The sequence below is a fragment of the Coregonus lavaretus genome, assembly GCF_964263955.1.
Source record: "Coregonus lavaretus genome assembly, chromosome: 25".
In the NCBI taxonomy this organism is placed as follows: Eukaryota; Metazoa; Chordata; class Actinopteri; order Salmoniformes; family Salmonidae; genus Coregonus; species Coregonus lavaretus.
Genome location: NC_140012.1, coordinates 25,824,413 through 25,851,403, shown reverse-complemented (window position 1 = coordinate 25,851,403; position 26,991 = coordinate 25,824,413). Strand labels below are relative to the sequence as shown.

General features: G+C 45.7%; 2 protein-coding genes and 1 pseudogene across 3 annotated transcripts in view; 1 reads left to right on the top strand and 2 right to left on the bottom strand.

The window, feature by feature from the left end:
- Nucleotides 1-10,690, top strand: part of LOC311100830 (cytohesin-3-like) — a 28,217-nt gene extending 17,527 nt beyond the window's left edge. Inside the window, exons 9-13 of the mRNA XM_084141803.1 lie at nucleotides 81-192; nucleotides 4,455-4,531; nucleotides 7,304-7,375; nucleotides 7,542-7,696; nucleotides 9,241-10,690. Of these exons, the coding sequence (XP_083997929.1) occupies nucleotides 81-192; nucleotides 4,455-4,531; nucleotides 7,304-7,375; nucleotides 7,542-7,696; nucleotides 9,241-9,313 (489 nt within the window). The 3' untranslated portion in view covers nucleotides 9,314-10,690. The remainder of the gene's footprint in view (nucleotides 1-80; nucleotides 193-4,454; nucleotides 4,532-7,303; nucleotides 7,376-7,541; nucleotides 7,697-9,240) is intronic.
- Nucleotides 10,691-11,074: 384 nt separating this feature from the next.
- The window catches only part of usp42 (ubiquitin specific peptidase 42), an 18,525-nt gene continuing 2,608 nt past the window's right edge, over nucleotides 11,075-26,991 (bottom strand). Inside the window, exons 2-18 of the mRNA XM_084141800.1 lie at nucleotides 26,004-26,262; nucleotides 21,103-21,312; nucleotides 20,440-20,550; nucleotides 20,019-20,118; nucleotides 19,560-19,627; nucleotides 17,083-17,153; nucleotides 16,893-16,975; nucleotides 16,645-16,756; nucleotides 16,370-16,510; nucleotides 16,007-16,107; nucleotides 15,650-15,806; nucleotides 14,898-15,563; nucleotides 14,686-14,768; nucleotides 13,162-14,295; nucleotides 12,678-13,045; nucleotides 12,436-12,552; nucleotides 11,075-12,266 (exon numbers count right to left, since the gene is read on the bottom strand). Coding sequence (XP_083997926.1) covers nucleotides 12,479-12,552; nucleotides 12,678-13,045; nucleotides 13,162-14,295; nucleotides 14,686-14,768; nucleotides 14,898-15,563; nucleotides 15,650-15,806; nucleotides 16,007-16,107; nucleotides 16,370-16,510; nucleotides 16,645-16,756; nucleotides 16,893-16,975; nucleotides 17,083-17,153; nucleotides 19,560-19,627; nucleotides 20,019-20,118; nucleotides 20,440-20,550; nucleotides 21,103-21,312; nucleotides 26,004-26,253 — 3,729 coding nt within the window. The 5' untranslated portion in view covers nucleotides 26,254-26,262 and the 3' untranslated portion in view covers nucleotides 11,075-12,266; nucleotides 12,436-12,478. The remainder of the gene's footprint in view (nucleotides 12,267-12,435; nucleotides 12,553-12,677; nucleotides 13,046-13,161; nucleotides 14,296-14,685; nucleotides 14,769-14,897; nucleotides 15,564-15,649; nucleotides 15,807-16,006; nucleotides 16,108-16,369; nucleotides 16,511-16,644; nucleotides 16,757-16,892; nucleotides 16,976-17,082; nucleotides 17,154-19,559; nucleotides 19,628-20,018; nucleotides 20,119-20,439; nucleotides 20,551-21,102; nucleotides 21,313-26,003; nucleotides 26,263-26,991) is intronic.
- Nucleotides 26,257-26,991, bottom strand: part of LOC311100879 (eukaryotic translation initiation factor 2-alpha kinase 1-like) — a 20,574-nt pseudogene continuing 19,839 nt past the window's right edge. The window contains exon 14 of the transcript in view: nucleotides 26,257-26,262. The product of the transcript in view is annotated as a eukaryotic translation initiation factor 2-alpha kinase 1-like (transcript). The remainder of the gene's footprint in view (nucleotides 26,263-26,991) is intronic.

The following is a 26,991-nucleotide window of genomic DNA, read 5'->3' as shown; positions in this document are numbered from 1 at the left end:
TGTGTGTGTGTGTGTGTGTGTGTGTGTGTGGAGAGTAAATGTTTCTTCCATTACTCAACCTTTTGTATTCTGTTTTGCAGAATTTATTTGACAGCATCAAAAATGAACCCTTCAAAATCCCAGAGGACGATGGCAACGATCTGACACACACGTTCTTCAACCCCGACAGAGAGGGATGGCTACTGAAACTAGGTGAGTGACAACCAAAGAATCCACATCTTAGTACTTGGTTCACCAACATGCCTACAAATATACTATATCCGTATTCGCCACATTTAGGGCAGATGGAAATGACCTCAGGATATCATCAAATATTAGCAATGTGAAAAATTTTGCGAACTTGTGAAGCAACTCTTTCGTCTCGTATTGTGTTTCTGCACTACTGTCTCGTCCTCTTTTCCCCCTCTCTCACTCCAAGCATGGTCTGTGTGATTCAGCTGCTCCTCTCTCTGTCCTTGGTTTTATGTCCTTACTGGGTTGTTGTTTTCTCTTTTGAATTTTAAATGTGCCCTCTTGTTTTCCCTCACAACCTTTGACCTGTCACCTTTCTGTTCTGTTCTGTGACTGGCTGTTTCTTCTTACTCTGCGCTAGGAGGTAGGTACCCCCTCTCGATCCCAGTAGAAGTTACACCTAACCACTGATACAGGGTCAGATCTTCCCCATCCCCATTAATGGTTATGGTTAGGATTGAGGGTGGCGGTAAACTGATCCTAGATCTGTGGTTTAGGACAGCTTCTACTCCTCCCACCCCTCTGCTTTACCACATCCTGAGGTCCCATGCTAACAACATTTAGCTCTTATCTTCTTAGTCAACCGGCCCTGTGTAGCTCAGTTGGTAGAGCATGGCGCTTGCAACGCCAGGGTTGTGGGTTTGTTTCCCACGGGGGGCCAGTATGAAAGAATGTATGCACTCACTAACTGTAAGTCGCTCTGGAGAAGAGCGTCTGCTAAATGACTAAAATGTAAAATGTAAATCTACATATTGGCCCCGTGTAGCTCAGTTGGTAGAGCATGGCGTTTGCAACGCCAGGGTTGTGGGTTCATTTCCCACGGGGGGCCAGTATGAAAAAATGTATGCACTCACTAACTGTAAGTCGCTTTGTATAAGAGCGTCTGCTAAATGACTCAAATGTAAATGTAAAATGTATTAGCTGCTAGCTGGTTAGTGGTCATCTATTAGCTTGTTTGTTGCAGAGATGTGTGTGGAACTGTGACTTATGGTTGTCGGGGGTGACAGGGTTATCTAGAATGGGTTGTGTGATCTCTTTGATCTTGGATGAGGATCCACCCACCACATTCCTCCTCTGACTGGCCAACGTCTCTGTCTCACACAGCTCCCATTTATGTTAACCATAACAACATGTTATTTCACTTTTGGGGAACGGTGTAGGGCCAGGAGTTTTTCCAGCCCTCATTACCTGACCAGGAAAAACTGAGGACTAGTTATTATAGGCTTGTAGCTAGAGTTTAAAAATAGGGCCCCAGAGTGATCAGGTAAAACTCCTGGCCCTAGGAAGGGGTGCATTTCCTTCATTTAGGTCATGGGTTTGCGCTATGAGAATGTGTTCTGTATGCTAGCTACATTATGTGCTGATCCTGTGGTGTTCTGAGTTCCTCCATCCTGCTGCTGCTGCCCTCCAGGCCTGAAACACCTCCTGCTGCTGCTGCCCTCCAGGCCTGAAACACCTGCTGCTTCCTGGTTCCTCCTATCTGGTTGCGTGTCAAATGGCACCCTATTTCCTATATAGTGCACTACTTTTGACCAGGGCCCGTGTATTTCACTATATAGGGAATAGGTGCCCTATGGGATGCAACCTCTATATATTCACTTGGGATCCCCCCCCCCCCCCCCTTTCCATCCCACCGGCTGCGCTTGCTAGATCATTTTAGTTCCAGTTTTCCTCTCTCTGAGTTGCATTACGTCTGTATGCTAATTTTAGCATCCCTATGGAAGGAGCTGCCTGATGGAGACGCTGTGGTTTTTATGATGTAGTTAAATGAGTCATTACAGCAGCCTGTCAGGTAGTTAAATGAGTCATTACAGCAGCCTGTCAGGTAGTTAAATGAGTCATTACAGCAGCCTGTTACAGCAGCCTGTCAGGTAGTTAAATGAGTCATTACAGCAGCCTGTTACAGCAGCCTGTCAGGTAGTTAAATGAGTCATTACAGCAGCCTGTTACAGCAGCCTGTCAGGTAGTTAAATGAGTCATTACAGCAGCCTGTCAGGTAGTTAAATGAGTCATTACAGCAGCCTGTCAAGTAGTTAAATGAGTCATTACAGCAGCCTGTAGTTAAATGGAAGAGACTGAGCTGCCTTAACTGAGGTTAGAGCTGGAGCGCTCTGTGTACACTGTTCTGAGTCTAGTATAGCTCCCCTCTATTTGGAACATCAGCATAAATACATAAACTGCAGGGGCCCCCATATACCTATTTTAGAATGTCAGCATGTTTATACGACATGTTAACAATGCATTTCACATAAAACTCTAGGATTCTATAGCACTCTATAAGTAAACTAATATAGTATTATAATAATAATAATAATAATAATAATAATAATAATAATAGTAGACTGAGTGTACAAAACATTGGGAACACCAGCTCTTTCCATGACTTATACTGACCAGGTGAAAGCTTTGATCTGTTATTGATGTCACTTCAAGTGTAGATGAAGGGGAGGAGACAGGTTAAAGAAGGATTTTTAAGCCTTGAGACAATTCAGACATGGATTGTGTGTATGTGCCGTTCAGAGGGTGAATGGGAAAGACAAAAGATTTAAGTGCCTTTGAATGGGGTATGGTAGTAGGTACCAGGCGCACCGTTTTGTGTCAAGAACTGCAATGCTGCTGTGTTTTTCACACTCAACAATTTCCCGTGTGTGTCAAGAATGGTCCACCACCCAAAGGACATCCAGCCAACTTGACACAACTGTGGGAAGCATTGGAGTCAACATGGGCCAGCATCCCTATGGAACGCTTTCGACACCTTGTAGTTCAATGCCTCAACGAATTGAGACTGTTCTGAGGGCAAAAGGGGTTGCAACTCAATATTAGGAAGGTGTTCTTAAGGTTTTGTACATTCAGTGTAGTACAATTTATTATTATTATTACTTATAATTACATGGATTATTGACCGCTTGCATAATTTTGCTTAAAATAATCCTTATAATCTGGACAACTGTAGAGAATGATCTATCTGGATTTATTGAGGCTTGACTCAAGGAGAGAAGGGTTAACGTTAAGAATATCGTGAGGAGATATTCTTCCTGAAAAAAATGTCTGAGAATTGTATCTTGTTACTCATTCTGTTCCTCACACTACCTGGTCGGTCGGTCGGACAGAGAATGGTTTTGGCTGCCTTCACGGTACAGAGAGAGGGATTCGGCCAATGGAAAAAGAGCTGAGTTTAGACTTTGGTGAATGCTTCTAGAAATAGGCCCAACGTACCAATTTGTTATTGTTAGTACTTGAAGTATACTCATTACGGCAAGCACTTGAAATTGTTTACCTTGGTTACATTGTATTGTTACGGAAATGTGGAATGAGTAATTGTCCCTCTGTAGATATTCATAAAATAATTAAATAAATTCAGATGTATCACTAAATTTGAGAGGCAAATGTCTTTATTATGTAGTGGGTTGGGTATAGTGTGACAGTCTAAATGCTTAGCCACCCCTGACCAATGAACCACGCTCCCCAGCTCCGGCTGAACCAACGCAATAACGTCACACGTGAAAGGCTGCTTTTCTGGGATTCTCCCCAAATTGAACCCACATTTTGACTGTTTTCACAAGCAATACCTCGCACTACTCAGGGCCCTCTGGGGAGGGGGAGGGGAGGCTGGGGGGGAATATTGGACCCCTGATTGAATCAGCCTAATGGGCAGAATGCTGATCAGAACCAGATGTGGCACGTGGAGGGGTAGGGGTGGAGGGAAGGGTGGGGTGTAGGAGGGTTAGGATAGGATAGGGTTAGGGCACTCCTCCTAAGGACTATGGGCTGGGCTATAGGCTAGTCTGTCTGTCTCAACATTGAGTCTCAATGGAAATATGCATAATTTCTGTTGCAGTTTGCATTGAAATGTGTCTGTGAGAAAGGCTTTGCTGGTTGCTTAAATGTCGACACTAAGCAGCCTGCATCTTACACCCTTGTAGTTGCTTTTCTATAGTATTGTATAGGCCCAAGTGATTAGTATCCACATGTAGCGCTGGGGTCTATTCAGGCGGTGGCAACATTACAGAACATTCAGATAGAAATGTATTGCGTATGTAGAATATAGGGAATCATGCCAACTCTAAACATTACATTTCTATCTGCAATACTAACAGTATCACCTCATTGGCTGTGTAGCCTACAACACTGCCTCTCCGCATGGCTTGGCCATTTGCTCTTCTCTCTCTCTGTGAGGATGTTACTATGTTGTTACTCAACATGTCTGGTATGTTTCTCTACAGGTGGAAGAGTGAAGACCTGGAAGAGACGGTGGTTCATTCTGACTGACAACTGCCTGTACTACTTTGAATACACAACAGTAAGTTAGCGTGTGGTTTTATCAATACTGTGGAAACCCTTATCTGTATGAGAGAAAGAGAGACTTAAAGAGAAAGAGAGAGACATCATAGGCAGACAGTCAGAGAGTGGCTATTGTATGCCCTTCGTAGCCAGTCAGCCTCGCCACAGCCAGTCTGTAGAAGATGCAGCCCGGACCTTTGACCTAAATGCACTCCGGTCCAGCAATTAACACGATGCATGGAAAACATCTGGGAGGTCTGTTGCATATCTGGCCTAGCCCAGACCCCTCCCCCATTACCCTACACATAGACACACACACACGTTGACACACACACGTAGACACAAACCAACACACACACACTGCTTAGAGCCCACCCCCCAGCACTGAGCCCCCAGCCCAGTCCAGTCCCCGGGCATCCCATCCCTGCTGTGTTCTCTCATTAAGAGAAAGACTGGGGACGACAGGGGGGCTGTTCTGTTCTGTTCTGTTCCTCAAGGTCTCCTCAGCTTCCAGACTACCCCCAGACTCCCATCCTGCAGAGCCTCCCAGACACAATAGAAATCCACTGTAGGATTGGGTTACTTCTCCCCTAGGTACTCTACTCTGTGTGACCTGTGTGTGAACAATAACAGTATTGTCACGATCGTCTAATGAGGGAGACCAAGGCGCAGCGTTGCGAGTGAACATATTCTATTTATTAAATGCTCACACGAACAAAACAATAAACAACGAATGCGTGACGTCTATGGTACAACACGAACACACACGAACAAAATCCCACAACCCGAAAGAAAAACAGACAGATTAAATATGGCTCCCAATCAGAGACAACCAGCCGACAGCTGACACTCGTTGCCTCTGATTGGGAGTCACACCGGCAAACATAGAAAATAGACAACCTAGAACACCCACCAAAGAAACAGAAAACATAGAATGAACACACCCTGGCTCAACATAATGAGTCCCCGAGCCAGGGTGTGACAGTACCCCCCCCTAAAGGCGCGGACTGCGACCGCGCCTAAATACGAGCAAAAACAGGGGAGGGCTGGGTGGGCATTCCTCCTCGGCGGCGGCTCCGGCTCCGGGCTTGATCCCCACTTCCTCTCCAACCCCCCAAAGTACCCCTGGTCCTGTCTAGCCCCGCTGGCCGGAGCCGGACTGACGACACGCGCCCCTGGCTTGGTGCGTGGAACAGGAACGGACCGGACCGGGCTGACGATACACACCCCTGGCTTGGTGCGTGGAGCAGGAATGGACCGGAATGGGCTGGCGACGCGCACCACAGACTTGGTGCGGAGAGCAGGAACGAGCCGGACAGGGCTGACGAAACGCACCACAGACTTGGTGCGGGGAGCAGGAACAGGCCGGGCCGGGCTGGCGACGCGCACCACAGGTTTGGTGCGGGGAGCAGGAACAGGCCAGGCCTGGCTGGCGACGCGCACCACAGACTTGGTGCGGAGAGCAGGAACGGGCCGGACCGGGCTGGCGACGCGCACCACAGGTTTGGTGCAGGGAGCAGGAACAGGCCGGGCCGGGCTGGCGACGCGCACCATAGGCTCGGTGCGGGAAGCAGGAACAGGCCGGGCCGGGCTGACGACACGCACCACAGGCTCGATGCGAGGAACAGGAACAGGAACAGGCCGGACCGTACTGGGGACACACACCACTGGCCCTACGCAGGGATCAGGAACGGGCCGGACCGGACTGGTAACACACCCCAGTACCTCTCGCCGTGCCTCCACACTTTCCCTCTCCTCTGTGACCAGTGGCCCCCTTAACCTGGCGGCCTCCTCTTCACACCCGCTGGACCGCTCCCTCGCGGCCTCCTGCTGCCCCGTCGTCCACGTCGTGAGCCCCCCCCTAAAAATGTTCTGGGGGTCTCTCCTCCCCGTGGGCCAGGCCTCCATCGTTCTCGCCCACCTCTCGCTCCTCTGTCTCCAACCCTCGTCACTCAGCTCCTCAATGGGCTTGACCCAGTCGAAGCTCTTGATCCATTGCTCCATAGACCAGCCTCTCTTCTCTTCACTTAGCGGGGCCCAGCCGAAACTCCTACTCCACTGATCCCAGGTCCTTCCTCTCTCCTCCTCACGCTGCTTGGTCTGGTACTGGTGGGATTTTCTGTCACGATCGTCTAATGAGGGAGACCAAGGCGCAGCGTTGCGAGTGAACATATTCTATTTATTAAATGCTCACACGAACAAAACAATAAACAACGAATGCGTGACGTCTATGGTACAACACGAACACACACGAACAAAATCCCACAACCCGAAAGAAAAACAGACAGATTAAATATGGCTCCCAATCAGAGACAACCAGCCGACAGCTGACACTCGTTGCCTCTGATTGGGAGTCACACCGGCAAACATAGAAAATAGACAACCTAGATCACCCACCAAAGAAACAGAAAACATAGAATGAACACACCCTGGCTCAACATAATGAGTCCCCGAGCCAGGGTGTGACAAGTATAGTACAGTTGTAACGTGTATAGGCTACAGACTGTGTACAGTTAGGAAGTTACTTAGGCCTCCTGTCCGAGTATGACTGATTTATACACCCTTATGTGTATAAAACATTGTTTGTACTTATTGAACCACCCTTACCAAAAAAACTGGCTTCTGGCAAACAGTTGTGGCACACAAATTTGCCACAAACTTGCGGGAAGTTTGCCACAACAAATTTGTTTATGTAAGGGCAGCTGCACAAATCAATTGACCTTTAACTATATGCAGTGTGTTTACATATTAAATCATGTATTGAATAATGTGTTCTTTGTGTTGTCTGCAGGACAAGGAACCTCGTGGGATCATTCCTCTAGAGAACCTTAGTATAAGAGAGGTGGATGAGCCCAGGAAACCTGTAAGTTCCCCAAAATATGGAAAGAAAACAATTCCTGAAAAGGGGCTAATAAAATGAACTGGATACTTAAAGTCTCTGTGTACTTTCCATTTGAATATTCACCCTAGCTAATTATTTCTCTCTTTCTCTTTCTCTCTCCCTCTCTCTAACCCTGTCATCCAATCAGAACTGTTTCGAGCTCTACAACCCCAACCACAAGGGTTCGTTGATCAAGGCGTGTAAGACGGAGGCGGACGGCCGGGTCGTCGAGGGCAACCACACAGTGTACAGGATATCAGCGCCCACCACAGAGGAGAAAGAGGAGTGGATCAAATCCATCAAGTACGTTTTCGCTGTAACCCACCTAAGGTTTTTGCCCACCATGTAAACACAACCAAGAATCTGCTACGAGACACCAGTGGCTCTCAACTCACCATGATTCAATGACAAAGCTAGGTTTACACCAGTATGTATGTATTCACTGACGCTTCTTTGAAGATACATTTGTCTTCCCACAAATACCACTATGACCATGTGTTTCTTCCCATGTGTGAACGCTTTGATGTAACTGTGTGACAGTCCCACACTAACGCATATGGCTGAGAGGCTAACTTTCTCACAGTGTGCGGTAGATAAGACTGGACTCTCTGGGGGTTAAATGGGTTTCCGTTTGATAAAGCCCTCTAGATTAGCCTATAGACATGAGAGCTAAAAGACAAGCACGCACTACACTCTCTTTCTCTGGCATTCTGCCTCAATTCGTTCCACTTAGTGTTTTTGCCAAATCCACACTATTTATCATACACAAATGCTGTCTAGTTAAGGAGAAAAATAATTATAGAAGTGCTCTGTTAAAATGGATCCAGAGGGTGATTGATCATAGCTCCTCTCAGCTGAGCTTTCCAATGATCAATATCTGAGGCGGAAATCATATTATATGATACTCTAATCAGGCATGACGATATAGCAACACCATTAGCAATTGACGGCTCGGTTTCCATTAGAACCAACAAAATGGATTTTTCTGCTCGTTCCACAACCTTACTGGCAAGCTTGTTTGGATGAAGTGAATGCCATACAGTTAAGGAGATTTGACAGGGAGACATGATAATGTCAACTTCAGTTCTACAATTATCATAACTTTAGATGGGGTGTTGGAAAGGGAGTTTACAGTGGGAAACCAGTGCCTATCCTAGTGCACACCAGTCCTGTATGAAATCACAGCTGTAGGTGAAGTTTATAGAACTCTTCATTGTGTTGTTGTAGCTGTGAGACTGTGGGACAGGGTGACAGACTGTGTGCAGAACAGGCCAGGGTTGCTTTAGCTCACACACACTCTCTGTACCCTGACTCAGCTTTAGGTAGTCTCCTCTGTGGTCAGCATGAGACACACACAGAACGGCCATCTCAGCATGTCCTGTGTTCCTACTGCCGGGAAAGCAGTGAATTACTCAACCCTATTACTGTCCCGTTGGGGTTTGTGTGTGTGTGTGTGAAAGAGAGAAAACAACAACCCACTCAGACTGGACGCAAGGCTTTTCTCAGTAATTTAATGGACCGCTATGGCTTTTCCCTCTGCAGTCTTCAAGGGAATATGGGGGTGTATCACAGTCTACAGAGTCTGCACTAATGTACCAAAGAGACAGCTTTATTGTGTTACATCTCTGTTGATAGAGGTACTCCTTCAGAGGAGGCTGAAAAATATGAAACCAATTGCAATGTTTTCCTTGGATGACAATGTAGGTTAGAATGTGAACTGATGATACTGAATATAGTAAAGCTGGGGAAACTATTCCCACACCTGCTCATGAAGGCCTACACAGACTACTGTAATATACAATAACCATTGTTTATTTTTCATAACCAATCCATCTCTCTTTCTGCAGAGCAAGCATCAGCAGGGATCCTTTCTATGACATGCTAGCCACCAGGAAGCGGAGGATAGCCAATAAGAAGTGAGGAGGAGAACCTGACCACACCAACCCTATCATAGACCCCTGTTGGGGGGGGGGGGGGGATGTCTCACACGCTCAGCCCAGGGACAGGAGACATGGCTACGTTACCACAGCAGAGACAAGGGGATCCAGATGTAGTGGGGAATTGACTTTGCATACAACACCTCTACACTTCATCAGTATGGATAAAGGACAAGATGGGGAAGGGCACTTGACATTTTGGTTATGTTTCTTTTCAGATGCATCTGTGAATGCAATGCACATAACTGTACATTCTATAAAGTATTAATGTACTGTATTGTGAAGGACACACAATGAGAAACAGCAATGGTCTGTGCATTATGTATGAAGCTGTGTGTTTGCCTCCCCAATATCCCCATACAGACTGAGCTTTCCCCAGCCATCTAAGCAGGCTGGAAGAAACATGGCCTTCGTGGCTAGCTCCACATTGCCCTCTAGTGGGTGAGTTGAGTATGATTTCAATGTCAGAACAGCCTCAAACTTGATGAATCAGCTGGTCAGATTTTCACCCCGAAACAAATACTGTACAATAAGGATTTGTTTTCATTCCTCTTTGTTTTACAAATGGGATACCCGGTTGTAGTCAGTTAATGTTAGAGATATCACTATGGTCTATGTAAGGTCAATGTGAATTCCTGAAGAGCTATAATATACTGTATTAATAATACATAGTCAAGTTTGTCTGACAGTTATTCAAAGCTAGTTTATGTATTGATTCGAAGTCCACTGCTATACATTTGTTTTTCATATTTATTTTCTCTAATTACAAAAGTGTTTTCCCCTTTACATTATATATACACTGTACATAGTTTGTTTCTGTAGCATGTAAAAGGTTATGTATGGCTAGCCTACACCCGTTTGTTCACATTTCAAAGTTGAGCAATGAGCATTACAGATTACATACTGCAGTGGAAGAAACCCTCAACTCCAACAAAACAATTCCTCATTTCTAAAATAAACAGATAAATGTAACAGCCAAGCCAGCTGGGTTTTGCATTGGAAGGTGTCAAGTTGAAAAGTCCTCACTAGTGGCTCTATTCAATCTGTATCTCGGAAGTCAGCGTTACAGCGTGATTTAAATTAAATGGCAATGTTCCTGCGTTAGCAGACTGCATTCACGGTAAACGCTGCATATGTCGGCTCAATTGGAAATGACCTCAATTTATAGAGCGCAATGTCTAACGCTTCAGCGATACTGATTGAATAGAGCCCTAAGGTTTGGATCTACAACGCCCCGTTGTGAGACTGACAGATGAAACTTTAACAAGTCAAAAGTTGTGTAAAAGCGCAAGAAAATCTCAATGTTACAGCAGCCTTTGAAATGTTATGAGGATTTTGAATAAAATATGACCAGAGCTTCTCCTGTGTAACTGACCAGTCTGATACCTACCCACCAATCTAGTCTTTAGGTTATAGCTTCACTGTCTGTATTGTGTGTGGAAAAGAAATATGTACCCAGGTCCTGTTTTGAACTCCCACACTGTCATTGTGTAACCTGGAAACAATATGAAAAATTACCTAACCACTGTTAGCCCTGAATCCACAAAGTTTTTCAGTTTATCTAAGCAACCAATTAAACAATCACTCATATGCATTCTTTTTTTACCAAAAGTCAGAAATTACTCCATCCGTCCAATAAAATAGTGGAAACTTTTCCCATCTGCGTGTACATGCCCAATCAATCAACAGCATTCACTCCAACAAACAAAATATGGAAACAAAAATAATAACAATGACATTAACAAATGTATTAAGGCGTTTTATATACCTTGTACAATGTATACATTTGACATGCTATTGTAGAACTAGAAAAGGTATTAACATAACCATTTACATTTTTTGGTCTTTTTAGGTAGAAAAAAACGAAGCCATCCAAGCAGACCAAAAGCAAACCATCATACCCATTTTACTGACTTATGTCCATAGAACAAGGTCTAAATTATGTTGTGGGAATTCTAAAACAAAAAAATAAATTCTCTATTGGTATTCCTGATACAGGACTGTTTTAATGTATAAAAAAATAACTGATAGTACAGTTCAAAATTAAATTCACAGTACTCTTTTGGGCGCAAAAAAACAAAATAAAAACTAACAGGTCCACAGCCATAAGCGATAACATGATTATTATTATCCTTTTTAAAATCCTTCAATGAGTTAAGGATAGAAATGATATCTCAGTGAAAGCGAGTAAAGAGGAGGATGCAGAGGGAGGGAATCTTCTCCAGTGACGGGTTGAGAGAGAATTGTAGCCTTTAGAAAGAGAGAAAAAAAGTCAATCGAAAGCAACAAAGAGCTGGCAATGTCCTCATGTCTGTCAGGGTAGATGTGGTGGTGTTAAGTGCACACGTAGTCACAACCGCCCAGCCGCATGGGGCCTGGGCCAGCTCATTCTCTTCCAGACGGTACTCACTCCTCCATAACGTTTCCCTCCATTTTCTTTTCATCAAAGCGAAAACAGTTTGGTACCAACAACTCCAGCCATAAAGATATGTGGATAATGGTGATAAACTTGCAGCCAACTGAAGTCATATCAAAACAGGTCATTACCTAGGCAACAAAAACAGTTTCCCCCCCCTTCAGTTCTTATTCGATTATTTAACCAAGTGGATCAGTTCTCTGAAGAGGAATAAGTCTCATTTTAACAAAGTCCTGAGTCTTCCACTGAGCAGCAGTTGAGATGGTTAAGCTCCAGGCTTCTTTTTTGTTTACACGTGTATATATTAATTATTTATCATAAATGTCCATTGAGTGACAAGTGTTTACCGAGAAAAAACCCAGAACTCTTTAAAAAAGAATCTAATAGAATCTTTAAAACATTTAGTGTGGTAAAAATACAGTATATTCCCAATAAGTCAGCACCACGTTCAAATATTTGGGATGACATTCCTGTTGCATTTCACTTTTCCATAAAGGTTGATTTTTACAGTATTCCAAGTCTGCAATGGGAGAGAGGGGAGAGATGTGTTATGTTTGCATACAGTCCCATTACAGTATGTAGACAATGAAGAAGATAAGTTGAAACCGGCTACTGTTTCCATTCATAAGCACGCATAGTCAAGCATAGAGATTCTCAGAGTAAGACAGACATAAAAGAAAGATACTTACATTGTTCTGTTGCTCTCCGGTCAAAACAGAGAAAATCTAATGTCTAAGGTAATTCATTGTACAGTCCATTGGTAGAACATCCGTGGGAGTTTCCATTGGGTCGACTGAAGCAATTACCTACAACAGAAAAACATTATGGTCAAAATTATTGATGAACAGTGACAAACTGAAAAGAAATGACTGGACCTGATATCTATAGAAACCATTGTATGGTCCATCATCTAAATCAGCTCTTTTCTTACCTGTGTGCCCGTTGAGGTTGTGGTGTGATGCGTTGTGAGGGGTTGCTGTTGGTGATCCATTGCGAGAGGAGGAGCGGTCTTTTTCGTGGTCATCAGAGCGATGGCGTTTCTCGGGGTAGCTGTTGTCATAGCCATCATCGTCCTGGTAACGTCGCTTCCTGCTCGCCCTCTCCTTGTCGCTGCTGTTCGCCCTGCGACCCACCCAGGGGGCGTTGGGGTCGCGGTGCCCCTCGGAACTCTGGGTAGAGCGGGTCTCACCCCCCGACTTCTCGTCCTCCGTGTCGTGCCTCCTCGTCCTTTTCTTCTTCTTGTGTTTGGAGTACCTGCTGCCGTCAGCAGCCCTGTCAGAGGAATCCACGCTAGAGGTCCTGGAAGAAAGAACACCCAGGTCAGGGTTAAAGTAACAACTGAACTAATTTCTCTGGCACCTTCTCTATTATTGTGGAGGCAATAAAATACACTTAGAAAGAAAAGACGGCCTTACCCATTCTCTCCATGCCTCTCTTTGTCCTTGGACTTCTTCTTCTTGCTCTTCTTATGTTTCTTGTCCCGACGCTCCTCAGAGCTGTCCTCTCTCAGAGGCTCGGGTCGTTTCTCCAGGGCTGGTCTGGCTGGGGAGAGGTCTGGGCGAGGGGGGGACTGACTGGCCTTGGTGATGGAGCTCAGTGGGGTCTCCTCCTGTGAAGGGTAGTAACCCCTCTTACCTTCACCCCTCTCCTCCCTCCACCTCGAGCGTCCGTGAGGCTCCTCTCTGTGAGGAAGGCTGTGCTCCCTCCTTTCCCTCTCCCTGTTCTCTCTGGGTCTGTGGTAGTGGTGGTGGTGGTGGCAGCGGTCCCTGTCCCGGTCTCTGGGGTGGTAGGCGTTCCTCTCCCAGCGACGCTCACACTCCCAGTCCCGGTGTCTGTCCCGGCTGGCCGAGCGATCACGGTACGACCGGTGGTGTTCTCGGTCTCGGTGGTCCCGCCGGTGTCGATAGCGGTCTGAGTCACGGTCCCAGTTGCGTTCACGGCTCCTGTCACGGTGGTACCTATTCCTTTCTCCGTCTTTATCCCGGTCAGAAGAGTAAAGCCGCTCTCGATCCCTATCACGGTCCGAAGAATATAGTCGGTCTCTCTCCTTATCTCGATCAGAAGAGTTCAACCCGTCTTTCTCCTTATTCCGATCGGAAGAATACATCCGGTCTCTTCCCTCTCTGGAGCTGGTCTTGCCGTCCAGCCGTCCATCCACCCCTGCTGCTGGGCTGTTCTCGATCTCCCTGACGTCCTCCCCAGATCTGCTGTGTGGTGCTCCTAGGCCTTTTATGGCCCCCAGGCCTGGTCCAGAGAGAGGCTGGGAGGAGACTGGGGTGCTGAGGGAGCGGGGGTTGGGCTGGAGGGGTAAGGCCCCAGGGTTGGAGGTGGAGCTGGATTCCCTCAAGGCATCGGTAGGTGGCTTAGCGCCAACATCTGCCAATGAGGATGGCGGGTTAGCAGCGGTTGATGGTGCGTGGTGAGGGAGGGGGTCAGAGTGAGTTTTAGTCCTTTTCTCTGGTGTCGGGGAGATGTGGCTGTCGCTGTCTGCACTCTGCAGGCTCTGAGAGGTGCTGGCCTGGCTGGGGTTGGCGCTATACACCTCATTGCTGAAAAAAAAAAAAAACAAGTACATCAATAACATTCTTTAACAAAGTGTATATCAAAATGATCATGAGAGAATCTGATAAAACAAAATAGGCAAAACATAATCTAACGCTGCGTGCACACAGGTTATTGCCGTACGGTACATCTTCCCAATCCATGCGCCGCATCACAACAAAAAGTATCACGCTACACATTAGCAACTTCTTTGGTGGTTTACTACTGGTACCGCACGGCAAAGCAACACGTGTGACACATTGCACACAGTCCCATGCACCGCAACCTAGTCCGGCAGATGAGTCGCAGCAGTGCAGATTGCCTCCCAATGAAATGAACAGACTTCTGCCAGAACGCATAGTTTGACGCAACCGGTGTGCACGAGGCATAACACTCACCTTGGGCCACTGTGGTGAGACTCCGCCCCATTAGAAATGCTGGGACCCAACCCAGGAGACATTACATGACCGCTGCCGTTGACCTGCACAACAGACACACAGATAATACACAGGTGATTATGTGTGTGAATCCTTCTGCAAACGCAATGTGATTTGTGGATTCAAGTAAAGTATTTAAAATATGTTTGTGTGTCTTGACTGATTATAAGTACCTTCTCCAGGTGTTTGATGCCATTGACTTTGTGGTGTCCGTTCTGATGTCCAATCTGGCTGAGTTTGGAGAAGCCTTTAGTCCCGTTGGCCTCGGACCCATTATGGTGCATGGTGGCCTGGCTGTTACTGATGCCGTTGGTCTTGAGGGCCAGAACTCTGGGGACGGGGCCGTAGACGGTTCCTCCCTTCCTCCCGTTAACGTGAGGCTTGGCCGTGCCGTTCTCCAGACCGCTGCCTCCCTCCTGGTCCGACTCCTCCGATGACTCCTGGCCGTACGGCACCAGGAACGAGGCTCCGTGACCGTTGCCGTTACCGGAGGGCGTGCCGTTAACGTGAGGAGCCCGGGGCGCGGGCATGTCTGAGGTAAACTGTGACGAAGAGCAGGAGGACGGCTTGGCGAAAGAGGAGGAAGAGGATGATGAGGAGGGGCGGCTCTGTTTGCCCTGACCGATGAAGAAGGAGAGCTTCTGACGCTTGGCAGTGTCAGGGATGCCTGTGGGATGGCTGAGAGGATGAGAGGAGGAGGAGGAGGAGGAAGACGACGAAGAGAGCAGGCCGTAGCTAGTCTTGCCCATGCTGCTGCTGCTGACGCCACTGCTGGTGCTGGGCTTAGAGCCAGAGGGGTAGTCCCTTAGGGAGCCGTTCCCATTGATGTGAAAGGTGTTCTGGGGAAAAAATACAGTTATTACACATCTTACTTTTGAACAGACGATTGTGCAGAGGCTGGTGTGTGTGTGTGTGGAGGCTGTACCTTGGCCATGTGTGGGGGCAGCTGTGGCCCTATGAAGCCAGTGTTGGTGTGTCGTGGCCCAATGTTGACCCGGGGTGTGAGGATGGGGCGGGGGGAAGACTGTCCGGGGGGCCGACTCATGTGGTTGTAGTCCCCTCCGTTCTTCAGATCAGGTGACCTGGTGGCCAGAACAGGCAGCACCCATCACAGAAGAAAAAAACTCAACCACTAAAAGACATCTTTCTAAACAAAAAAGGGAAAACCTGCACAGGACTATTGCATCGTCAAGCAGAATTCATTTTAGAAACAGACGTAATGCTACAAGGCTCAGATATATTTTTCACCATTCAAACGAGTGAATGGGAGCTAGCTACTCACCTGATGTAGAAGAGGACGTAAGCCTGCTGGTTGAGGACTGATCTGATGTCACTGACCGACACAGAGGAGTCATTCATCTGGTGCCACTGGCCGTTGCTAGCCTGACAGAGAAAGAAGGGAAGGAGAAAGAGGAGAGAAACTATTATAGACATGCATCCCACAAACATACAGTACGTCACACTGACACCATAGTAACCATTACCATCACCCCCTGTAGAAGACAGGTGTAATCAAATACATCAGGCTTACATAGAAGTGGTGAGAGGCTTATTCGCTTGGGGGTTTTAATCAAGCTCTCTCATTGATTGATTGTGTGTTTGGGAGCAGTCTTAACAGTGGTTTTGTGTCTATGTTGGGGCTTACCTTGACGTAGCAATAGTAGTGTCCAGCGTGACAGCTGAAGCCAGAGTGCACCAGGACAGCGTAGAGCACATAGACCTGAGGCTCCCCGTGGGACTGAGACATGAATGGACGCAGGTCCAGGCACTCAGGATACCTCACGTCCTAAGGGAGAGAGAGCAAGGCAATGTCAGATGAGATCTACAATTAAAGCTTTCAGTAAAAATGTGACCTGTACAACTGTTTGTCTTAAAGAAGTGGTTAATGTTTCTGTTACTAATAATGTTCTCTGAACTTACCTTAGCAATCTTGCCCCCGTTGTAGTTGGCGAAGCGCTTCAGTGAGATGGTGAGCACGTTGGAGCTGCGGTGAATGGTGAATCTCTTAGAGGCTGGAACCATCTTCTTACACCTGCACAAACACAGTTGGAGCAGTTATAAAAACCATGAAACGAGGAAACTAAACACGCAGTTCACTAGGTTGCAATAACACTGGTTTAGGCAGCACTATGCTGAGATTACCAATAAATGAATACAGATATACTCACTTAGTGCATTTGTAGGCATTCTCTCCATCTAGCTGCTCAGGCTTAACAAACTGCTCCAGAGCTTTGGTGATACTGGGAGCAGTCTGAAAGGTAACATGGATGACAACTGTCAATGATGCATTCTTAGAAAGACACCAAAAGGTTTGACTGGCTTCCCCATTGTACAGCATGAAAGGTAGTTCACTGTTACCTTTATTTCCAAAGCGACATCCAAATAAGGGTCAAACGTGTCAGAGACTGCTTTGCAGTTTAAACATTTTACTGTAAAAAGACAGCATAGAGACAATTATTAGATAATCTTACCTATTAACAAATATGACAAAGTCATCTAAATGGTGTTCTAAATGGTGTACAGCAGCAAACAAAGTATATCAATCAAATGTATTTTATAAAGTTTCTTTACATTAGCAGTTGTCACATAGTGCTTTACAGATACCTAGTCTAATACTCCAAAAAGCAAGCAATGCTTGTATCTGCGTCAGTAAAATAAATATAGACAGGGTTCTGATTAAAATATATATATACACACACACACAGCAAAAAATATTTAAACTCAGCAAAAAAAGAAATGTCCCTTTTTCAGGACCCTGTCTTTCAAAGATAATTCGTAAAAATCCAAATAACTTCACAGATCTTCATTGCAAAGGGTTTAAACACTGTTTCCCATGCTTGTTCAATGAACCATAAACAATTAATGAACATACACCTGTGGAACGGTCGTTAAGACACTAACAGCTTACAGACAGTAGGCAATTAAGGTCACAGTTATGAAAACTTTGGACACTAAAGAGGCCTTTCTACTGACTCTGAAAAACACCAAAAGAAAGATGCCCAGGGTCCCTGCTCATCTGCGTGAACGTGCCTTAGGCATGCTGCAAGGAGGCATGAGGACTGCAGATGTGGCCAGGGCAATAAATTGCAATGTCCGTACTGTGAGACGCCCAAGACAGCGCTACAGGGAGACAGGACGGACAGCTGATCGTCCTCGCAGTGGTAGACCACGTGTAACAACACCTGCACAGGATTGGTACATCCGAACATCACACCTGCGGGTCAGGTACAGGATGGCAACAACAATTGCCCGAGTTACACCAGGAACGCACAATCCCTCCATCAGTGCTCAGACTGTCCGCAATAGGCTGAGAGAGGCTGGACTGAGGGCTTGTAGGCCTGTTGTAAGGCAGGTCCTCACCAGACATCACCGGCAACAACGTCGCCTATGGGCACAAATCCACCGTCACTGGACCAGACAGGACTGGCAAAAAGTGCTCTTCACTGACGAGCCGCAGTTTTGTCTCACCAGGGGTGATGGTCGGATTCTCGTTTATCTTCGAAGGAATGAGTTACACCGAGGCCTATACTCTGGAGCGGGATCGATTTGGAGGTGGAGGGTCCGTCATGGTCTGGGGCGGTGTGTCACAGCATCATCGGACTGAGCTTGTTGTCATTGCAGGCAATCTCAACGCTGTGCGTTACAGGGAAGACATCCTCCTCCCTCATGTGGTACCCTTCCTGCAGGCTCATCCTGACATGACCCTCCAGCATGACAATGCCACCAGCCATACTGCTCGTTCTGTGTGTGATTTCCTGCAAGACAGGAATGTCAGTGTTCTGCCATGGCCAGCGAAGAGCCCGGATCTCAATCCCATTGAGCACGCCTGGGACCTGTTAGATCGGAGGGTGAGGGCTAGGGCCATTCCCCCAGAAATGTCAGGGAACTTGCAGGTGCCTTGGTGGAAGAGTGGGGTAACATCTCACAGCAAGAACTGGCAAATCTGGTGCTGTCCATGAGGAGGAGATGCACTGCAGTACTTAATGCAGCTGGTGGCCACACCAGATACTGACTGTTACTTTTGATTTTGACCCCCCATTTGTTCAGGGACACATTATTCCATTTCTGTTAGTCACATGTCTGTGGAACTTGTTCATTTTATGTCTCAGTTGTTGAATCTTGTTATGTTCATACAAATATTTACACATGTTAAGTTTGCTGAAAATAAATGCAGTTGACAGTGAGAGGACGTTTCTTTTTTTGATGAGATAGTCAAAAGTTTGGACACACCTACTCATTTTTTTTTGTACATTGTAGAATAATAGTGAAGACATCAAAAGTATGAAATAACACATATGGAATCATGTAGTAACCAAAAAAAGCGTTAAACAAATCAAAATATATTTTATATTTGAGATTCTTCATAATAGCCACCCTTTGCCCTGACAGCTTTGCACACTCTTGGCATTCTCTCAACCAGCTTAATGAGATAGATCATTAACATGTGTGCCTTCTTTAAAGTTAATTTGTGGAATTTTTAATGCGTTTGAGACAATCAGTTGTGTTGTGACAAGGTAGGGGGGTATACAGAAGACAGCCCTATTTGGTAAAAGACCAAGTCCATATTATGGCAAGAACAGGTCAAATAAGCAAAGAGAAACAACAGTCCATCATTACTTTAAGACATGAAGGTCAGTCAATACGGAACATTTCAAGAACTTTTAGAGTTTCTTCAAGTCCTGTGTAGCTCAGTTGGTAGAGCATGGCGTTTGCAATGCCAGGGTTGTGGGTTCGAATCCCACGGGGGGCCAGTATGAAAAAAAAAAATGTATGCACTCACTAACTGTAAGTCGCTCTGGATAAGAGCGTCTGCTAAATAGCACTAATAAGCGTACCTCTGGACCTTAGATACCCTCCAAAGACTTGATGGATGAAACTGGTTGCCTGCGTTTGCCTGTCCAATCTGTTGAAAAAGGAAACGTCAAACCATTAAAGATGCTAATCAGCGACTCCCAATAGCTTCAAAGGAAATTGCCTGCTATGTGTACACACGGGATCATTTAAATCAAGATAGCCTTAATTTAATTTCTCATTGGGACACAATGTCCTAGCCCTTTGAGGAGGAAGAAACAGCAGAGGAAATAGAGCAAAAGTAATTTGCAGAGTGTAGGGTCAACCTGTTGGAGGGCAGAATAGCCCTCCACTCTACATGGGAGGAGGGCGTCCTAAAGTCAGTTAAGGGTCCCTAGTGTATAGGAGATGGTCACTGAAACATGATTTATTAATCATGTCTCACTCTGTGCTGTAAGTGAAATGTGGGTCAGATGATATGTGAGTTTCAGTGAAACACCTACTTGCTTCCAGGCAGGCAGGACTTTTGCATAGCGTCCAGTGTGTACCGCAGGAACTCATGGGCGTCCTCTTGGCTGCCGAAACGGAAATGCTTTGCAATCCCTGCACAGGTGTGATAGAGGTGTAGACAGGTGAAGAAGCTGCATAATAAATGACAGACTTTGACCCTGTCAGTTTTCCCTCCAAAAAATACAGCATCAACTCTATATTTTTGGGAGGGAAAACTATTTTGCTGACTAGGTTTCCCAGAATTCTGCACCTGTGACGCAGTCCCAACTCTCCATCGAATTTTGGAGGGAAAACTATTTTGCTGACAGGTTGGTTAGCTGTAATGGCTTTCAACACGTTTGCACAAAGACTAATTCCTATCCACATTGTGCAAAAGTGTTCACCCCCTCTGATTCCAAAGTAAATACCACTCACGTTTGAGCTCATTGAGGACTCCGATGGGCTTGATGACATTCCCAGAGTTGGCAAAGACCTGGGTGATGTGATTCTGCATGGTGCACATCATACAGAATCCAGGTTCGTGACCTGAACATCAACACAGAGGCGGTCAATCAGGAAATAGGCATTAAAAGGTCTAATGCAGCCATTTTTATCTCAATTTCAAAGCATTTCTGGGTAAAAATTATGTATCTTACTGTGATTTCTCAAGCAAGAAACTGGGGAAACTGAAAACTAGCTGTTATTGGCAAAACGGTTTGGAACTGTTTCTTATTGGTCTATTAACTAATTTACCGCCTGGTCGCCAAAACAACAGCCCACCAAAACAGGCAGATATTCCAGGCAGTCTTTTCAAACAGCTCTTACATTAAAAAGGGAATTATCATAATTTTCACAATTTCACAGTATTATTCCAAGTTCATAGTGTGGAAATGTATATAAAACACAGGGGAAAACTTGACTGCACTGGGACATTAAGCAAAGAACCAACATACACTTTGATCAATTTGAAGCCGCTCTTCTTTGTCTAAATATTACTTTTGTTTATTTTATTTCTCTTTCTAACCTTCTCCTGCTATGCGTGTGCATTACGAAAATGTAATATGAATAAAAGAGCCCCTGGTTCTATTCTCCACATACATGTTTTAGAGTGCTCCCGGGACAGCATGTAGTTGCTGAGGGGAGCTGTGTAGGTGAGACACTGCAGAGCCGAGTTGAGGAAGCAGGTGTTTCCCAGGTTCTGGAGACCTGATCCGATGCGGTGGACCTGGTTCCACTTCAGGCTGAGCCGCTCAGCGGGGAACAGCACCTTCTGGGGCAAGGCGATGCCGTCCCCACTGGTCATCACCACTGCAGAGGGGAAAGGGAAACCAATGGCAAAATACATACTGAAAGCCATGACAAAAGGAGTGTTGCCTGGTAGATAAACCAGTGGGAATACATCTCTGAAAGTGGTCTTAGGAAAGGTCTTTTTTTTTACTGCTTCCAACTTCAAGGCACTTTCAAATTGACAATCCATTTCTTTGAATTGAAAGCTAGGGCATATTTGATGGATGGGTGGGGAAGGCAGAAAGATGCTGTGTTTCTTGTTTACTGACATAACATGTACCCTGAACCATAGATCCTGTGGCACCACATCAGGCTATTGATTTATACCCCTCAACGAACAATATGGTTACATAACTGGGCCAGTATAATAGAAACACCTAGGGGAACCGGTTCAGGCAGTCACTTATAAGAAGACATCTGGGAAACCACAGCTACTCAACTCAGCACTCCCTGTTTGGAATGTAGTCTTGAAAGATTTCATTCATTACAATCTGGCATGCATTACATTTTTCAATACTATTTTCCAATGAATGAAGGTCCTTTCCTTCTGTCATTTTATGCATTTGGAGCCCTGCACCCAAAGATACCGGGCAATTCCACGGTAACGGAATTATGCTTTGACTCAGTTTTTTCCCACTTTAAATTGTATGCCAAACAACAACCATTGATTTGAAAGTTTAACAAACATACAGCCCCACCTTCCTGGCTATAATACCAGGGCTTGCATTCATTTCCTCAATTCAGTTCCGCTCTTCAGCGAGCACAAATCCCCTGATGGCGCAGGGCCAAAATATGTTATACCTAATTCCCTCCTTCAGGGAACAGTAGTTACAGTGGGGCAAAAAGTATTTAGTCAGCCACCAATTGTGCAAGTTCTCCCACTTAAAAAGATGAGAGAGGCCTGTAATTTTCATCATAGGTACACGTCAACTATGACAGACAAAATGAGAAAGAAAAAATCCAGAAAATCACATTGTAGGATTTTTAATGAATTTATTTGCAAATTATGGTGGAAAATAAGTATTTGGTCAATAACAAAAGTTTCTCAATACTTTGTTATATACCCTTTGTTGGCAATGACACAGGTCAAACAAGTCTAAGTCTTCACAAGGTTTTCACACACTGTTGCTGTTATTTTGGCCCATTCCTCCATGCAGATCTCCTCTAGAGCAGTGATGTTTTGGGGCTGTCGCTGGGCAACACAGACTTTCAACTCCCTCCAAAGATTTTCTATGGGGTTGAGATCTGGAGACTGGCTAGGCCACTCCAGGACCTTGAAATGCTTCTTACGAAGCCACTCCTTCGTTGCCCGGGCGGTGTGTTTGGGATCATTGTCATGCTGAAAGACCCAGCCACGTTTCATCTTCAATGCCCTTGCTGATGGAAGGAGGTTTTCACTCAAAATCTCACGATACATGGCCCCATTCATTCTTTCCTTTACACAGATCAGTCGTCCTGGTCCCTTTGCAGAAAAACAGCCCCAAAGCATGATGTTTCCACCCCCATGCTTCACAGTAGGTATGGTGTTCTTTGGATGCAACTCAGCATTCTTTGTCCTCCAAACACGACGAGTTGAGTTTTTACCAAAAAGTTATATTTTGGTTTCATCTGACCATATGACATTCTCCCAATCCTCTTCTGGATCATCCAAATGCACTCTAGCAAACTTCAGACGGGCCTGGACATGTACTGGCTTAAGCAGGGGGACACGTCTGGCACTGCAGGATTTGAGTCCCTGGCGGCGTAGTGTGTTACTGATGGTAGGCTTTGTTACTTTGGTCCCAGCTCTCTGCAGGTCATTCACTAGGTCCCCCCCGTGTGGTTCTGGGATTTTTGCTCACCGTTCTTGTGATAATTTTGACCCCACGGGGTGAGATCTTGCGTGGAGCCCCAGATCGAGGGAGATTATCAGTGGTCTTGTATGTCTTCCATTTCCTAATAATTGCTCCCACAGTTGATTTCTTCAAACCAAGCTGCTTACCTATTGCAGATTCAGTCTTCCCAGCCTGGTGCAGGTCTACAATTTTGTTTCTGGTGTCCTTTGACAGCTCTTTGGTCTTGGCCATAGTGGAGTTTGGAGTGTGACTGTTTGAGGTTGTGGACAGGTGTATTTTATACCGATAACAAGTTCAAACAGGTGCCATTAATACAGGTAACGAGTGGAGGACAGAGGAGCCTCTTAAAGAAGAAGTTACAGGTCTGTGAGAGCCAGAAATCTTGCTTGTTTGTAGGTGACCAAGTACTTATTTTCCACCATAATTTGCAAATAAATTCATTACAAATCCTACAATGTGATTTTCTGGATTTTTTTTTCTAATTTTGTCTGTCATAGTTGACGTGTACCTATGATGAAAATTACAGGCCTCTCTCATCTTTTTAAGTGGGAGAACTTGCACAATTGGTGGCTGACTAAATACTTTTTTCCCCCACTGTATATTCATAACTGTATGTTCCCTTTCAGTCGGTCACTCGGTATAACATACTATGGGGACTTAGAATCACGCCCCAAGCCTGCTCAGAGTGTACCAAACTAGGAGGCCCACCAACAGCCCAAGCACACACAGATCCCACCGGCTCCAAAAAGGGGTTACAGAAGACACCTATTCCCCAAACACTTATCGGAAAAGCCTGAACTGTCAGAGCCTCACGAGGCCTGAACTGTCAGAGTCCCATATAGGGAACCAGAACCTGCTGTAACTTGGCTATGGATATTGACACGCTGCCACTGCAGCCCAAATCCATAGACCCAAAGGTTCCAAGAACAATACTTACAGTGCGAGCCTGAAATGACAGAACACGTACAAGGGACCGCAAGTCCAAAACAGAACATCTGTCGTGACTTGGTAAAGAACACACGCGCACTGCATATCATTGACCAGAGTCGATGAACCACGGCAGCCCGAGGCTCAAACCCACAGGAAACCTGCAGGAACCCGTCTACTTGCGCGCTGCCAAGGCAGCCCAAGGCTCAAACCCACAGGAAACTGTGCTAACCTTGATATTGCACACTTTACGCGCTGCTGCATCCCAAGGCAGCCCAAGTTTCAAACCCACAGGGAATTGTGGTAACTCAGATAAAATGCGCAACCTGTGCGCTGCCTAACACACACTCCCGGACCCAGCCATAAGACTATGAGCCACACTGGGAGCAGTTACATCCAAGCGATAAAACCACAAAGCGGAACAACAACTCGCTGCAGCACAGATATCACCAATCATCATGCCCCTAAACAATGCCCAAGCAGCCGCCACACCCCTGGTGGAGTGAGCACGCACACCGCTAAGCAACCCTTGCCCTTTGCTGTAAAGATACTGCTTAGAAAGCGACCTATCCCGAGCTGGATCAGCAAAACTGACCAGCTTTTTGTCTCAAACGTGGATATCCTTGGTCATATCCATATACACCGAGTGTACAAAACATTAAGGATACCTGCTCTTTCCAAGACAGACTGATCAGGTGAATGTTATGATCCCTTATTGATGTCACTTGTTAAATCATTTACATTTTAGTCACTTAGCAGACGCTCTTATCCAGCGTGACTTACAGGAGCAATTAGGGTTGAGTGCCTTGCTCAAGGGCACATCAACATATTTTTCAGCTAGTTGGCTCGGGATTCTAACCAGCGACCTGGCCCAATGCTCTTAACTGCTAGGCTTCCACTTCAAATCAGTAAAGGGGAGGAGACAGGTTACAGATGGATTTTTAAGCCTTGAGACATGGATTGTGTATGTGTGCCATTCAGAGGGTAGGACAAAAGATTTAAGTGCCTTTGGATATGGTAGTAGGTGCCAGGCGCACTGGTTTGTGTCAAGAACTGCAACGCTGCTGGGTTTTTCCACACTCAACAGTTTCCCATGTGTATCAAGAATGGTCCACCACCCAAAGGCCATGCAGCCAACTTGACAACTGTGGGAAGCATTGGATTCAACATGGGCCAGCATACCTGTGGAACACTTGACACCTTGTAGAATCCATGCCCCGATGAATAGAGTCTGTTCTAGGGGGGGTGCAACTCAATATTAGGAAGGTATTCATAATGCTTTGTACACGTGCATAAAGCGCCCACTGGACACAGGCCATGCAACCTCTGGAACAGCTTTCCCAGTTTGACAACAGATGCCACTCCGGCGGGAGAAATCAATAGGCGAATATCTCAGCCAATCACAACACTGGTGGGTAAGTAATACTGTGAAACACTATCATTCCACTATTAGTGCCAGATATATTATGGACATTTTCTGAAATTACAAAGCAACAATTTAAAAAATCTCATATGTAGCACCTTTAAAGATATGTGGGTTTTTGGAAACGGAATTACAAGACAATATAACTTACAGAAGGCACACAATTTCAATTACTAAATACAATTGTTGATATTAGTTTATGTCAACATTATTGTGTTTTGATGCATTTCTGATATCTTTTAAGACTTTTTCTGGTAGATGTTTTCTAAGACCCCTTTTCCATCTGTTTATCCAGAAATCAAAGCCTTTACTTATGCCAAATTTTTAAGGTGGAAAATGGTTGAAAGATGCATCTATGCCTTCATTTCCCAAAAATATAGACTCTGCCATTTGACACTCAATTTGATATGCTGCTATAAACGTCACGTTGGTGCTCATGGGTCCTTTTCGATGGAAATGCCCTACGTTTTCTACTATATCAGTTAGCGTTAAAAGACTTCCAAATTGAGCACATCAACCCTCCTCACCTTGCTCCTTGGGCCTGTCTGCGGTGATGGCAGCACTGCTGCTGTAGACAGTGGCTCCAGGGGTGGGGCCCATGCAGCCCCCTGTCTTCACCCTGGGGGTGTCGGAGGACGAGGGGCCCCCCGCCCCCCAGCTGGAGCAGCCGCCGTCCATCCCGTTCCCGTCGCCACCAGGGAAGGTCAGCGATCCGGAGCGCTTGCACCCGACTGACTCGTGGTCAGACTTCTCTGAAGCTCTGTCAACTATGGTCATTGTTCATTGCTGTTGGACAAAAACAAATAAATACAGAGGATGTTAGATAATGCTGTTTCTTTAGCTACTACAATTAACCTAGATCCTACACAGCAACAATGGATTGTCTGTAATATCATCATGTCACAATGTGACTAACATGTTTCCAGTGCCTAAATCAACTGAAATTGTTTGCTTTGCCGGGTAGGATTTCAGTGCGTAGGTAGCCCCAATCACACAGAGCATCTACCAGGATTGACCCACTAAATGACCAGCAGGTGGTCTGTCTGGTGGTGTAAATGGGTCATATAAGTCATGTAGACAACACATGGCCATGGGATATAAAAGCAAAAGTAGCCTCTCTCTCAGAGGGAAAATGAGTTCTGCAGACAGTGTAATAGCTTCAAAGGCATGCTCTGCTTAGGTTTTGCATTGAATTTACATGCGACACAGAGCTCACTTTCAAGTTAGGTTTAGTGATACGTTTAGTGACTGCAAGTTGTAACAAAACATTACAACAAAGTGAACAGCATTTGCTCCAGGGACTACAGCCCAATCCCAAATGGACCCTATGCTCCAGTGGAGATCGGAGAAAATTTGAGAAGTGCGAACAATATGGAAATAGCTCCACCTTGTCCTCTGATAGGTTAGGTAGAAGTTTCACCATATTGCGACTAATTAGATCCTTTCAGACCGCCACAAGTGTATAGGGTGTAGGGTCTAGGGGTCAGCGTTTGAGTTGCATCTGGGACACACTGG